Raw genomic sequence first — 16528 nt, forward strand, 5'->3', positions numbered from 1 at the left:
TCATTCATTTCGGCCTTCAAATCATTTGGATGATATCCTTAGAAAGGAGAAGAAAATCTAGGATATGAGAATGACCTGACATAGCAGAGTTAAAGCTCTAACAAGCCATGAAATTAAATTATTGGCAAGAATTGCTTTCTAATTAAAGCAACCGGATTAGAACAAAAACCTGCAGCCACTGCGGCCCTCCAGGACTTTGAGGACCCCTGTTCTAACCCTTTTCTTAATTAGTGACCTGTTTTTGCTGCTAATTAATTTCTTTTGAATTCATTTTAATCGACTGTTTTTTAAGATTTGTTCCCTTGAATTTCTTCATCGTTCCTCTGAAGTGCTTCATTTGTTTCCTCAAACAGAAATGAAATGTGAGGCGAGTGAGCCAACAGAAGACCAACAAAGTCAGGGCCTGAAACTCCAACCAGAAGGAACTTGGTAAGAGAGGTGACCAAAAGCCCACTGGTCAGTCTGGCTAATTTGTCTGGAGATGGGAGAAACTTCCAGAAGGATAATCACGAGTGCAGCACAACATCAATCTGGGCTTTATGGCAGAATGGCCAGGCAACAAATGAACGTCTGATTTGAGTTTGCAACAAGGCATCTGAAGGACTTAATTCTCTGGTCTAGTGAAATATCATATCTTCAGGAAGCCAGGAATTACTTATCACCTGCAGGACAGCATTTCAGAGGTGAAGCATGGTGGTGGCAGCATCATCATGCTGCAGGGTTGTTTTTTCAGTGGCCGAGACTAGGAGACTATACGGGGCTGAAGGAATGCTGAACAGAGCAAAGAACAGAGATATCCTCAATGAAAACCTGTAGAGCTCAGACTGATCTAAAGGTTCACCTTCCAAGAGGCAATGACCCCAAAGCAAATGCAAAACAGGAGGGGCTTATTACAACTTGGAGAATATCCTTAAGGGGTCCGGCCAGATCCTGGACATAAACTCAATTGAACATCCCTGGTGGGACTTGGAAACAGCTGTCCACCAGTGGTCTCCCTCCCACCTGACCAAGCTTGAGACCATCTACAAAGAAGAATCCACAAAATCCAGGTGTGGGTGTCAGACCCAAGAAGACTCCAAGCTGAAACTGCTGCCAGAGGGGTTTCAGTGAAGTACTGAGCAAAGTGTATGAATACTTGTGTCAATGGGATATTTCAGTTTTTAATTTTTAATAAATATACAAAACTTTCAAAAGGCCTGTTTTCGCTTTTTCATTCTGGGTTATTGAATGTCACTCGAGTGGGGAAAATCTGAAATGATCTGAGCACAATCTGCAACATAAAATGTGAAAAGCTGAAGGAGTCTAAATATGAAGGACGTTCAAAACGTTTCCGCATTTTTGTATTTTCGTTGGAAACGGTGAAGGCGGGAGGAGTAGTACTTGGGCATTCAAAAGTTGGTACGACGCTGGGAAAATTGCATCACAAAGGAAGGTGACTATAGAGAAAAGTGCTCGGAATTTGTTTTTGAAATTCTTAATAAATAGAGTGAAAAAAAAACTATGGAAGCTTTTTGAACGTCCCTCGTATTTTCTGACTGCAATAGGCGCCTACAAGCAGCGATTAACTGATCTACGTGTATCTGGGGGGTCAACTCAAGGGGAAAATGCAGACTGCATGTGGATGATGACCAATGAATGCATCCATGTGGCAGCAGCATTACCCCTGGTGCCACTTTGACACCCTGGGGGGGAAAAAAATACCGAAATGATCAGTTACTAATATACGTGTTGAGAACAAAGGAGACCAAACTGAATCAAACTCTGTGGCTGGATAGCAGAAACTGATAGTCAAATTAAACAAGAAACGGGAATTCATCTCTGATTCAGAATGTTTATTGGAACAGAAAACAGCAGCCAAAAGTTCCTCCAGATTGAAACTAGAAAGCCGCGTCACTTACTTTCAGTTATGCTGTAAGCTTTATTAAGGGCTTCAGGTGAAATGAGAACATTATTGTTTTTGGCAGCATGAAGACGGTGAACTAGGAAGTATGTGGCTATTGGTTCAAATCCCAGAACTGTGTGCCATCTCAGACATCTCAATGAGTTTTAGAATGACTGAACCACACACCCATGGAAAGTATTCAAGATGGCTGCGTCCAACACGACAGGTGTTTTAAAAAAAATAACATTAGTTGGTGAGTGCAGCTTCATTCAACCCCTATATAAAATGACAATCTTTCATCATTTATAAAAAAAAAAAACCTGCAAGGTGCAGCTCTACATTTGGTCAACTGACTTTTTGGGCCGTCTCATTAGGGTTGAGCAGACTGGCTCAGCTGGCAGATTGTTATGCTGGACTCAAAATTAACATAAAATCCAGGATAATGGTAAAAAAAACAAAATGCTGGATGCAGAGGTTTAATAAACGTTGTCTCAAATTTGTGCAGAAGGATCATGGCCGTTTCTGAAAGCCCATAAAATGCCAGTGTCCCAGCTGGATAGTCCAGATACACTCCGATCCTGTGGCACCGAGCGGCAGCTATTTTAGTCTCCTGGTTATCATGCCAGGCAGCAAACATGCTACCCGAGCACCAGAGACCCCAGGACTTGTTGTTGAGCCCAAGGCTGCAGTCATTACCTGCTCCCTTTCTTCCGATGCTCTTGTAGGTGACTCCGATCATGGCTCCCCTGCCGCTCCACTGCACCTCCCAGTAACTCTGAGCCCCGGACAGGCTCTCGATGCACAGGACTTGGTGCAGTTGGTCGAACCTCTCAGGGTGATTGGGGTAGGGCCAGCTCTCCCTCCCGAGGGTCACCATCCTCTGGTCTTCAGACAGCCAGAGTTTCCGTTGTAGCGTGTTTTTGTCCAGAGTCGGCTGGAAGGTGTCTAATCAGAAAGGAGAAGAACACCATGAGCTTCTGGGCCAACTACAATCTTTATAAATGTAGAATTAAAAAGGAGAAAGCAAAAGGACCCCTGCCTGCCATGTGACGTAATGTGTATTGAATTATTACCCAGCACTACGTGACAAAGTTCAGAAATAACTAATAATGATGAAGATAACTGATTGGCTGGTTTTGGATGTCACACAAGTAACATTAGGACAGATGCAGACTTGCGTTTTAATTAGCAGGGGGTCATACCTGACAAACTGCAGCCTTTTATAGTGCTAACGGACTTGGACTAAAACGAGGTGCTATGAAGGTCCCTCTTTTTTTTTTTTATTGATATCCTCTTCTTTGTTACTTGGGATGACAAACTGACTCAGGACAAATCCAATTGAATTCAAGTTTATTGTCATTGCCTAAAAACATGTACTCCAAAAAGTCGTTTGTGCTAAAAAGAGCCAATAAGACAGCGGCAGACAATAAAAAAAAAGAATAACATAAAATATAAAAGAGGAAACTATGAGATCCTGTCCGCACTACTCTTCATTTAAAAACACAGACATTAGTCTCCGTTTTTACGTTTTGCCCACACTACCTCGGCGTTCTCATCCCTCAAAAATGGAGACTTCTAAAAATACTCTCCACGGACTTTGCCTTTTCAACTGCCCGCACTGCACTCTCAAGTCGGCGCGGCGTTTCAGAAGTTGGAGTCTAATTGCACTCTGATTTGCTCATGCTTATTACATGGCCCTTCCCTGATTGGATCCTGTTCACTAAACACCTCATTCCCTGATTGGTCACCCTCCACAGAAGAAAACCACATTCCAACACAGCAGGCTTAGAAAAGTTACTTTCCAAGGTGTTGGTTGTGTTGCTTACTTGTATGTGTCTAAATTGTGTTTTGAATGCTGCACACACGCAGAAAAGAAAAATAATTTACCATTCATTACAGTTTAGCCCAAAAAAAAGGGGCATTACCGCTGTAATGAAAAATTCAGAGACCCATGAATATCAGCAGTGACGCACTTTAATATACACACATCATGCAATACGCGTGGGGCTTGTGATCAAAGGGCGGATGGGGGGATGCAGACATCCGCAGCTTCACGATTAAGGAGCTCCCCTGGACAGCCAATTGGATTGCACGTTTGTCACACATGGTTTTCTTAATTTGAGTCAGATCCTCCCACAACCCTGAATTTAACCATAATGTCGCCTGGTGTATCACTGAAGTACATGTCTAACGTAAAGCGACAGCCTATTCAACAAAGCAGAGAGCCCTGGGGGGTCCGCAACTAGAATCTGTTGCAGTTATAGCTGTTTTAGGAATTGTCTTGACAGTCACCTGTTTTTAATTATTTGCCATTACAGAGCAGAGAGGTGGCTTCAAGTCAACACAAATCAGGAGCATAGCAAATTTATGGTTAGAAATCTAAAATGTGTTCAGCTTCCAGTAAGCTCGATAAAGTTACATCAATTGGCACTACACTAAAGCTAGCGATTTACTGGAGTAATGGAGTAGCGTTATGTCTGTTAGTTTTGATATCACATGTTTAACGAATATTAGCTGATGTTACAGTGCCAAGCTGATGCATGGCTGTGCATTATTTTTTACTGCAAGAGACCACGGGACCAATACATGTCGTTGAAGTTGCTAGCATTAGTCGAAAAGTGTTGTGGCACGTTTGTAAATTTCACAGACACACATAGGCGGCTGTCTTGCTTGCTAGTTTTGTACTGGCTGAATTGTGAGAAAAGCAACTATGACAGACAAAAAATGTAATCAGCTCAGATTAACTTCAATATTTGGTTAATATTGTTGGCAGCTAATATTACTGATTTAGTTAATGCATTATTGCTATCTGTTGTCATTGGAATATATATATATATATATATATACTGCTCAAAAAAAATTAAAGGAACACTTTTTAATCAGAGTATAACATCAAGTCAATGAAACTTCTGGCATATTGATCTGGTCAGTTAAGTAGCAGAGGGGGTTGTTAATCAGTTTCAGCTGCTTTGGTGTTAATGAAATTATTAACAGGTGCACTAGAGGGGCAACAATGAGACGACCCCCAAAACAGGAATGGTTTAACAGGTGGAGGCCACTGACATTTTTTCCCTCCTTCTCCATCTTTTCTGACTGTTTTTTCACTAGTTTTGCATATGGCTATGGTCAGTGTCACTACTGGTAGCATGAGGCGATACCTGGACCCTACAGAGCTGGTACAGGTAGTCCAACTTCTCCAGGATGGCACATCAATATATGCCATTGCCAGAAGGTTTGCTGTGTCTCCATTGGTCAATCCGACGCTGCCAGGTTGCACCTCAGACTGTTCAGGAGCTCAGTGATGCCCCGGTCCAGATCTGAGAGGAGATCCCCCAGGACACCATCTGTCGTCTCATTAGGAGCATGCTCCCCCACCCCTGACGTTGTCAGGCATGCATACAAACACATGGGGGCCATACAAACTACTGAGTACGATTTGGAGTTGCTGTAATGAAATTTCGGCAAAATGGACTAGCCTGCCACATAATTTTTTGTTCCTACCACATTACCCAGTCCATATCAGTACAGCTATCCAGCAGGATTTTTTTTTCCCATTGAGATCTGATGTGTTTTCAAAATGTTCCTTTAATTTTTTTGAGCAGTTTATATACAGTTTATATATTGTGGCAACCCGGCTGGGGGTGATACCCAGCCGTGACACCCAGAAGGACTGGAGGAGGGATTACGCCTCCTCCAGACCATGAGGGGGTGACCGCCCTGGTGGCTTTGGGGACCACGGGGGCAAAGCTTAGAAGCTCAACTCTATAGGGGCCCGTGGTCACCTGCCAGGGGGCACCCTGATGCCTGAGGAGCCCTGGCCCTCAGCACTTCCGCCACACCTGGAAGTGCTGGGGGGAAGAAGACCAGGGACACCCAGAATGCTTCCGGGTGCACAGCCGGCACTTCCGCCATACCGGGGAGTGCCGGCAGGCACTCACTGGAAGGCACCTGGAGCACATCCGGGTGGGGATAAAAGGGGCCGCCTCTCTCCGTTCGATGGCTGGAGTTGGGTGGAAGAGGACGGAGCTTGGAGGAGAGGAGTGGAGGCGGTCAGGTGAACAGAGGCATTGTAAAGAGGCCTGGACTAAGGGTGATTGGTGCGGAGGCACTATGTTGTGCATGCTACACTTTATGTAAATAATAATGAATAAACGTGTGTTGGTGTTTGAACCTTCGGTGTCCACCTGTCTGTGTCTGAGCTGTTCCCCATAATAAATATATATATATATATATATATATATATATATATAATATACTGTATTGTAATAGACGGCCAGGGGCCCTGCCCTCCGGGATGCCAGGAGGAAGGAGGAACCGGGAGAGCGGCGCCTCTTTTCTCTGGGTACCTGACCGGTCCTTGATCCCTGGGGGAACAGCACTTCCGGGACACCAGGAAGTACTGACAAACCAGGGATGGTTTATGCCCAGAGTGCTTCCGGATGCAAGGGCAGCAATTCCGCCGTACTGGGGAGTGCTGCCAGAAGTCGGTCATCAGGCACCTGGAGCACATCCGGGAGTGTATAAAAGGGGCCGCCTCCCTCCATTCAATGGCTGCAGTCGGGAGGAAGAGGACAGAGCTCCATGGAGAAGAGTGGAGGTGGTGAAGGACCTTGTAAAGGACTTTGTAAAGGACAGAGAAGAAGGATGATTGGTGCTGGGGCGCTGTGTGCTGTGGACTTTCACTATAAATAAAATTGTGTTTTTCTAGACATGGAGGTGTCTGTCTGTCTGTGTCCAGGGCTGGCTTCCACAATACATATATATATATATATTGGGTCTGGGAATCAAATAAAAAATTAACTAATTAATCTCATAAATGTATGTAGCTAATTGCAATTAATAGCATCTAACATTAAAAGATGTAATAATAAAATTAATACATAAATCATGAAGCATATACACACTGATAAATCACAAATTTAATGTAGGATCAACCCAAAGGAATTAAAAAAACAATAATGGCATAGTTTAAACTTAGACAATGATCTCAAACCTGAACTGTTAACTACTTGAACAAGTACAGCCTGAACCTGAATGCCTTCCGACAATAGGAGAACGAGGCCAGCGTATTAATTCTCAGGTTGGCACAGCATGTGAGACAGAGACGTGTAAAAGTAAAGAAGGATCAAAACAACTGTTAACTTTGAATGCCCTGCTGAAGACCGATTTGATTGAAACAATACGTATCTCTTAAATGGGCCTACATTAAAACTTGTGTTAAAATGTCATGAATACTATCCTCAGTTGTTCATCATCATCAACGATTGAAAATTATACTCTACACTGTACACTAAGTGTTAGTCTTTGAACATCAATCTTCAAGCTGCTTTTTTGTCACCCCATCCCACCGCTTCGGACAGTTTCACATTTGAGAGACATAACGCTTTTGTGGTTGGTAGAATCGTTCCATGCGTTGGGATTTCATGGGTTACAAAAATTTGCCACCACAGAAAACAATTGGAAAACACTGCTCCACCTATACCTTTGCTCCTGGCACGCTAAAAAAGATCTCCGTAGCTGCTGTCTCAGTTAAAAGCTGACACTGTGCATTACTTGGTTGATTGTGTTCTTTGCATAAATTAGCGATGATACTGCAAACTGGAATAATGGGCAGGAATAATCATTACACTTCTATTTCATAGAATTTTGTGATATTAGGGCAGTCCACACTGTAAGCTGGCTGACAGACCGGTGATTTAAAAGAGACTTATTTTGGTTGTTAAGCCATTCAAAGATACCTCAGCACTTATGTGATGTGACTGATTCGATATTTTTACAGAAACATGATATGAAAAAAGCTTAAATTATCCCTTTGCAACCTTTCTCTGGCATTGCACCAGGACTGCCATAACCCCCCATTCCCCCACTCCTTGCACCTACGTCAGTACATATAAATCAAGAAAATGAGTACCAGTACTATGTATTGACATGTGGCATATTGTTGTTAACCGTGTAATATGAAAGTGTAAACCTTTAAATGGAAATTTTATTTCAGAAACTCTTTAAATGTCACTGATGACACAGACCTGTGGTGATGTTCCTTAAAGGGTGAAGGAACTTTCTTGTAATCATCATGGCCATCACTGTCCTACCCTCACATTCTTTTTCTGTCTGTTTCCTCTACAAATGATAGGAGCCACCAGCCTTTGAAGGGATTATTGGTATAACACTAACAAAAATAATAACTGCATGTTTTTAAAGTACATGTTTGAATTTCAATGCAAAAACTTTAGGAAATGTAGACATGGTGTAACATTCAGGTGCCTTTGGGGACTTAGACCACTGATTTTAACAGCTGGATTATTTTAACATTTTTATTAACTTCATCAGAGTCAGTTGTATCGTTTTTGGTCACACATGGCTGTTCTCTCCTTTTGTGTCATCAGTGACATTCCCTGACTTGAGAGTCCCCAGCCTGTGGGCCCCTCGTGTCACCCACCATGTTAGACTTCTTCACAACAGGATAGGGCATCATGCACTTTCAAAATGGGGTCTGGCTTTACGGGGGTGTGCTGATGCTAAAGCTCTGCCATGGCTCACTGGCATCAAATCTCAGTGGACGCAGAAGTCAGTTCTGCACACAGCTCTTGGCCTACAGCTCAGCCCCACATTCACCCGTAGCTATCAAGTGGCCATTTTTGAAGGCCTGGATGTACAGGATTTCAGCAATATGGAAGAGATTTGGAGTTCATGTCAGTTATTACGAATTAAATAAAGCCATCAGGAGTAATTTGGTCATCACGTTGAAACTGGACATCTGCTGCCATACCAGCCGGTTGACAGAAGACCACAGGGCAGTCTTGGGCCCATAAGAGGTGACTCTCGACTCATCTAAGAACACATTTGCTGGCATCCCCTAAGATGTGGTAGACCTTTACCCAGGAAAGGCATCTTTAGTTGCTGGGCCTTCCTTATTGCCACCTTTTCTTACATTAGGAGATGGCAGATTGTGGAACGGACAACTAATATAAAGAAGAAAGCAAATAGAAACAAAGAAAGACAGAATCTCACTTACATGGTTTAAACGTTTCTCTGCTGATTCTTTCAGGACATGTCACACTGTAAATCTGTGCCTTCCTGGCTGAGGTCAAGAAAAAAAAAGAGAGTCAGTGAGCAGAAAGGATGGGAACATCTGCTTGTAGGTAGAGTGTGGGCACCAAAATCAAACCACACCTGGACAGGATGCCAGGCCATCGCAGGGTACTTTGATACCAGGCTGATTTGGGGCCTTCAACATGCCCTCCACGTATGTTGAAAATCTCACAGCTATTGAGATGTGTGCTGTTCACACTAACCCCATGCACCGGGCCACCTCAATGTTTTTCGTTTTTACAACTGTTAGCTTTTATAGAGCTGAATAGAAATGTGAACAGAATATGTTTCAAAGCTTTGCTCTAAAGCTCAAACATGGCGCAATGCTGAAAACAAGTCTATTAGCCAGCCTTGAAACCTGTGTAAGCTAATACAAGGACTGGGTGGCACTGGATGAACTGCATGGGGCACCAGTCCATAGCAGGGCCTGTTTACACACAGACAGACACACACTCCACATGCTTTCATTTGATACTGTCAAAGGATGTCCTTGACTTTCTACTATTGACAGCTTTAATACATGGAGACCTGATTTTGTAAACGCTGAATGGCAGTAAGTGATGAACTTGAAATAAAGAAAACTGCAAAAATCCAAAGAGAGGCTGACTCCATCAGGATGCAGAGCACTGAGCCCTTGTGAATTTCCCCTCAGGGTTCAATGGAGTAGCATCTATTCATCTACAGCTAGCGTGTCAGTCTTCTATAATGCCTGTCACTGCCTTTTTATCTGTCTGTCTCTCTATGTAAGATATTTACCCTTTTGACCCTCCGCCGACTTGTAATCAGAAAGCAATGCATCCTTCAGCACCTGGACACCCCCTAGAAGGGGAAGATAATAGCGATTTATCTTCATTTTATTCTGTTGCATGAAAGCTCACCCCTTGCATTTTCTTTATCTAGTCCCATTCATGACACACAGGAGGTGATCTGCATCAAAATTATGTCAATAGAGAAATCCTGTCACTGGGCAGATTTAAGACCATGAAGTGAACCTGTTTCAGAGGCCTACAGCCTCAAGCCTGCTAGGTGTGGGATGAGAGTGAAGTAACACAGTCCTGTATATGTGTGCGCTGTCAGTCTGTGGGTGCGAGTGGAGTGGAGTGAGGACAGACGATAGCCGGAGCAGCAATCTGGAAGGCCAGGCCTGTCCTAGACAATCGCCTGCACTCTCCAGAGACAGCAGCAGACAGGAGGATGTTGGTTAATGCTCAGGCCATCATGAATAATGTCTCATAACCTCTGCATGTAGGCTAGACTACATTTTTCTTTTTTGCCATTTCAAAATGTTAATTGGAAATTAAACGTGGACAAATCAAGAGTATTTATCAGTCGTACTGTCTAAACTGTATTTAGTTATGTGTGATGCCTTCTAGACCACACAAAATTTACTATCTATCTATCTATCTATCTATCTATCTATCTATCTATCTATCTATCTATCTATCTATCTATCTATCTATCTATCTATCTATCTCAAAATTTGGAAAGTTGTCAGACCCCTTCACATGTTGCACACTCAATTATGCTGCGGATTCCATTTTAAATGGACCACTACGAGGTTCGTGAACACTCCCCAGTGAGTAGATGTTTCTATGCTCCTGAGCCCTTATCTGTTAAAGGGTCAAGCCGCAGTTGTACAGTACCACCCCTGCATTTACATCTTCTGGGTTTTCCAAAGCTTCTTCCATATAATTTAGTACCCCCAAGTAATCATTTCTGGGGTCCTTAACGAAAATAATATCCTGTAACAGAGGAAATTCCTTACCATATCATTCATACTTCTCAGCCAATGCCCAGTTATAGTGCTGTAGGACCCTGAGGTCGATAAGCAGGTTACAAAATGTATGAATGTTCACCATGTTATAAGCTTCTTTTTTCCATTTAATATCATTACAGTTTAGAGGGAGAGTCAACCTGCTGTAAATAAGCCTTTTGTTTGTTGTTCCACCCATTTCGGTAAGCTTCAAACACCTACCATTCTGAGTCACTTTCATTGGCGCTCGTCTGAGAAGCTCGTCCACTTGCTGCTTCAGGCTAAACAATTCCCTGGTCAAGTTTTTAAAAGAGCCATCCACACTTTTGGGAAGTTTAGGAAGGTCACGGTCTTTAGGAGGAATACAGAAAGTCTTGAAATTCTGTATGAGAAGAGAAATAAGTGAATATCTGTGGAATTAGGCAGGTCAAGAAGATAAAAAGAACAAAACAGTGGAGATGAGAAAATGTACCCCCGGCACGCTCGCTATCAGTGGGCTTTACCTGAAAGAAATGGCATTGGTCAGCCTTTGAAAGCTTCCTCAGTCTGAGGTTTATTTTCTTCAAATCCTCAATTTCACCCTCCAGCTGCCCCATGACATCATCAGCTTTCTTCACAATGGCATCCTCTTGAGCTCGAATCATCTCTTTTAACTCATGACGGTGTTTCTCAATGGAGTGGATTAGGTCAGCGAATATTCTGTCACACTTTCCTGCTTCTCTCCTTGCAGAGTTCTACATTTAGAAAAAGCATTCCAGGCTTAAATGAAACCATTTCAATAGCAGAGCCCAGTAAAATTGCTGTCCTTGGCTGCATTACCTGCTGAGACAGACCTGCCCTTTGACATCCGATCTGCTCAGTCAGAATGAAGAGAAGTGTAGCAGGAATACAGCAAGTATGAACATTGCATTTTTTGGATTAGTTAGCTTTTAATCCCACCACGGATCAGTTGCTTTTATGTTACTCCAGTATGAGCTCTGATACATCAGGTAAAGTGACTGATGAGTTAAAACACCCCCTGGGAGGGACTTGGGGAGAGGTGCCCCTCCTAGCTGCTCTGAGAGGACCACCGAAAGACTAGCATGGAAAATCAAGGCTTAGTAATTGTGTCATGGTACAGATCTGGGGAAACTATCAAAATGTTCCTACAGCACTGAAGGTTCTCAAGAGCACTGACATCATCATAAATGGAAGACGTTTGGAACCACTAGCTGGCCACCCTACCAAACTGAGTTGTCATGAGAGAAGTGTCTGGATAAGGGTTAGGGTTATTTGGTTTCAGCATGTACTGCTGGATCAATTGCTGTGCACGTTCATTGGGGAGAGTCACAATTACACTTGTGAAGAGATTGAAATCCTGTAAAAAGTCATCTGTACCTAATACAGTAGACTTGAATCGTAGAGATCCAGTGAATGACAAGTTGCCCATCACTCTTATGAAATCGTGCACATTGGAAGTGACATCATAATTTACCATTTGAGGAACTCATTACTATTGCATGCTTTGCTGTCACTAGAACCGGAATCTATCATGTTGTCACTGGCCACTTCTGAAGAACTGTCACTACTATCAAATGATAAATCGCTTTACGCTTTGACAGCCCATATTGGCTTTGCTGAACCAAAAGCTGTTCTAACAGCAGTTCACTTGAGATGAGTAAATGTGTGTGTGACTGGCTGTGGACGAGTTATCTCAGGAATAGCAGTAAAATGTTTCCAGAGTACTCGACTGGTCTGTCCAGTGGCAGTAATATTTTTTCTTTTATTATTTTTTTTTTAATATTTTTATTTTATTAATTTTTATTGTAATCATTCCATACAAACAGATCAATTTATAACCCAACAAATTTGAAGACAAATCAAACCCCACCCCTGAGAAGGAGAGCTTAGCTAAAGGAAAATATTGCTTTAGGCTTTTTAATAAGGCAACATTAAACAAAAGAAAGGGAGAAGTAAATATCTATGTAAATAAGAGATGGAGAAGAGAGTTAAATGCAATAATAGTTATTTCTCTTATTCTAAAATAATATTGATTAAATCCTGCCATGTTTTGAAAAAATGTTGTACAGATCCTCTAACTGAAAATTTGATTTTTTCCAATTTCAAATAATATAAAACATCGGTTTCCCACTGATTTATAAGAGGAGAATTAGGATTCTTCCAATTTAACAAAATAAGTCTACGTGCCAAAAGTGTAGTGAATGCAGTCACCGTTTGCTTGTCCTTCTCCAATTCAAGTCTATCTGGAAGAACACCGAACACAGCTGTTAATGGGTTAGGAGGAATTGTGATACTAAGGCTGTCTGAGAGGCACTTAAAAATTTTTGTCCAAAATGATGTTAGTTTGGTGCAGGCCCAAAACATGTGACCCAGTGAGGCAGGAGCTTGGTTGCAGCGCTCGCAGGTTGGATCCTGCCCTGGAAACATTTTGGACAGTTTTAAGCGAGACAGATGAGCTCGATATATAAATTTTAGTTGAATAATTCTATGCTTTGCGCATATAAAACTTGAGTGAATTCTCTGCTTTGCTACCTTCCACTCCTTTTCTGATATATTGATTAAGAGATCTTCTTCCCAATGTCCTCTTGGATCTTTGAAAGGTAGGGACTCTAATAAGATTTTATATATTGCGGAAATGGTGTTTGTTTCCTCTTAATTGAGCAGTATTTTTTCCAGCATTGTGGAGGGTGCGAGGTGGGGGAAATTGGGCAATTTCTGTTTAACAAAATTTCTAATTTGAAGATAGTAAAAGAAATGTGTAGCTGGGAGGTTGAATTTTGAACGTAATTGTTCAAAAGATGTAAATATGTTGTCTATATAAAGATCTCTGAGCATTTTAATCCCTAAACTTTTCCAGGTATTAAAAACTGGATATACTTGCGAAGGTTGAAAGAGGTGGTTCCCTTGCAGAGGTGCCACTGATAAAAGATTTTCCATCTTAAAATGCTTCCTAATTTGGTTCCATATTCTGAGTGAGTAAAGCACAATTGGGTTATTAGTATATTTGCGATAACTTTCATTTATTGGAGAGCAGAGCAGGGAATATAAAGAAGTACTACAGGATTTTACTTCTATTGCGGACCAAGCCTGTGTATGTTCATTTATTTGTGTCCAGGTTTTTATGGCTTGTATGTTTGCTGCCCAGTAATAAAACTGAAAATTAGGTAAAGCCATGCCACCTTCTGCCTGAGGTCTTTGTAGGGTCGCTCTTCGGATACGTGGGTGTTTTGAGTTCCAAATGAATGAGGTCATTATTGAAACTAACTGTTTAAAAAACGATTTATTGATATATATTGAAATGTTTTGAAATAAAAAGAGAAGTTTAGGAAGGATATTCATCTTAACAATGTTAATTCTTCCGGCTAGAGTGAGATGAAGGGTTGACCATCTATGCAAGTCTTGCTTAATTTTTTCCATACAGACGCCAAAATTTTGTTGATAAAGAGCTTTATGTTTACTTGTGATATTTACCCCTAGGTATTTAAACTGATCTGCTATGGTAAAAGGTAGGGTGTCTAATTTAATATTATATGCTTGTGAATTCACTGGAAAGAGTATACTTTTATTCAGATTAATTCTAAGACCAGGTATCTTTTGAAATTCTGTTAGTGCTGTTAAAACAGCGGGGACAGTGTTTTCTGGGTCCGATATATATAAGACCATATCATCTGCATATAGAGAAATTTTCTGTTCCAGTCCTTCTCTGACAATCCCCTTTATCTGATAAGAATTTCGGCAGTGAACTGCCAGTGGTTCAATAGCGATTGCAAACAACAGTGGCGACAAGGGACATCCTTGTCTGGTACCACGTTCTAGTAGTCTGAGCAAATGTTATTAATACAAACTGAAGCTTCTGGACTGGTATACAGTAGTTTGATCCAAGCACAAATATTCGGGCCAAACCCAAATTTCTCCAATGCAGTGAAAAGGTAATTCCATTCAATCATGTCAAATGCCTTTTCTGCGTCTAATGATAGTAATATCTCTGGGGTGTTTGATTTTGCTGGTGAATATATAACATTAAACAAGCGTCGGAGATTTGAAGATAGGTGTCGGCCTTTAATAAATCCAGTTTGATCTAGTGATATTACTGAGGGCAGCACTTTCTCCATCCTAGCTAGGATTTTCAGGAGTGAAATTGGTCTATATGATGCACATTGTAACAAGTCCTTATTTTGTTTAGGAAAGACGGTGATTAATGCTTGTCGAAATGTTTGAGGTAGTATTTGGTTGTCTCTAGCTTCTGTAAATGTTGCCAATAAGAGGGGAGCTAGCTGAGTGGAGAATTTCTTATAAAATTGTACGGGGTAACCATCAGGGCCTGATGATTTCCCGCTTTGTAGTGACTTTATAGCGTCTAGTAATTCTGTTAGCGTTAGAGGTTTATCCAGTTCCTCAGCACTTAAAGCATCTATTTGTGGTATTTGTGAATTATCCAGAAATGCATTAGATTGTGTGTTGTCTTCTTTGGGCTCAGTGGAATATAAAGGCTTATAGTAATCTCTAAATGTGTGCATTATTTTATTATGGTCGATGATTTCTTCTCCATTCTTGTTGGTGATTACTGGTATTGCATTGTGAACTTCTTGTTTATGAATTTGTTGAGCTAAAAGCTTATTAGCTTTTTCTCCGTGTTCATAGTAATGCTGTCTAGACTTATAAATAAGTTGTTCAGTTTCTTTAGTTGTTAAGATGTTAAGTTCTGTATGTAGGGCCTGCCTTTTCCTGTGGAGAACTTCATTTGGACACCTGGCTTGTTCTTCATCTATTCTAGTAATTTCATTTCTTAGCTCTGACACTTTCTTGGTTTCTAATTTATTTCTGTGGGAAAGATATGAAATAATCTTTCCTCTTAAGAAGGCCTTTAGAGTTTCCCAGAGTGTTCCTGCAGAAACCTCTGTGGGCGTGTTTGTCTCTAGGAAGAAGCTGATTTGTTTGGATATAAATTCTGTGTAGTTCTCGTCTGCCAATAAAAGAGGGTTAAGACGCCATCTGCGAGGTGAGTGTGAGGGGCTTAATGATTTTAGCTCCAAGACTAGAGGGGCATGGTCAGAGATAACAATTGTGTCATATTTGCATGATTTAATTGTAGGCAGGAAATTATTATCTATAAAAAAATAATCAATTCTTGAGTAGCTATAATGCACTGGTGAGTAGAACGAATATGTTCTTGAGTTTGGGTTAAGAAACCTCCAGGGGTCTGATAAGTTGTGATCATTCAAAAACTGTGTAATTATCTTTGCAGTATTAGATGTCGTCCCCCCTGTCACAGGAGTCCTATCTAAGAGTGGATTTAAAACACAATTAAAGTCCCCAGCCATTATAATTTTATGAGTGTTCACATTGGGAATGGATGCAAATAGATTTTGCATGAATTCCTTATCATCAACATTGGGTGCATAAACATTTATCAAAATCATTTTACTGTTATATAAGTTGCCCATGACCATCACATATCTCCCTTCAGGGTCTGACACTACATCTGATGCTACAAATGGAACTGTTCTATGTATGAGAATTCCCACCCCTCTAGTTTTCTTTATAAAGCTAGAATGGAACATTTGGCCAGTCCAGTCTTTTTGTAATCTGAACTGATCCTTGGTTAGTAAGTGGGTCTCCTATAGAAATACTATTTTAGCGTTTAAGCCTGTTAGATGAGAGCATACTTTCTTTCTCTTTAATTCGTGATTCAGGCCTTTAACATTCCAGCTCACAAAGTTAACTGTCCCATCATGGAGACATTGATTCTGAGTTTTTAATGTCATTTATAGTTTTAATTGGTAATATGGCAGTTGTAATCT

General features: G+C 41.3%; 1 protein-coding gene across 1 annotated transcript in view; it reads right to left on the reverse strand.

Annotated features, from left to right (window-relative positions):
* Window positions 1–2118: 2118 nt before the first annotated feature.
* The window catches only part of LOC114663277 (tripartite motif-containing protein 16-like protein), a 32093-nt gene continuing 17683 nt past the window's right edge, over window positions 2119–16528 (reverse strand). Inside the window, exons 3-6 of the mRNA XM_028817010.2 lie at window positions 11231–11461; window positions 10950–11109; window positions 8898–8963; window positions 2119–2827 (exon numbers count right to left, since the gene is read on the reverse strand). Coding sequence (XP_028672843.2) covers window positions 2253–2827; window positions 8898–8963; window positions 10950–11109; window positions 11231–11461 — 1032 coding nt within the window. The 3' untranslated portion in view covers window positions 2119–2252. The remainder of the gene's footprint in view (window positions 2828–8897; window positions 8964–10949; window positions 11110–11230; window positions 11462–16528) is intronic.

Source organism: Erpetoichthys calabaricus, chromosome 12, assembly GCF_900747795.2.
Source record: "Erpetoichthys calabaricus chromosome 12, fErpCal1.3, whole genome shotgun sequence".
NCBI lineage: Eukaryota > Metazoa > Chordata > Cladistia > Polypteriformes > Polypteridae > Erpetoichthys > Erpetoichthys calabaricus.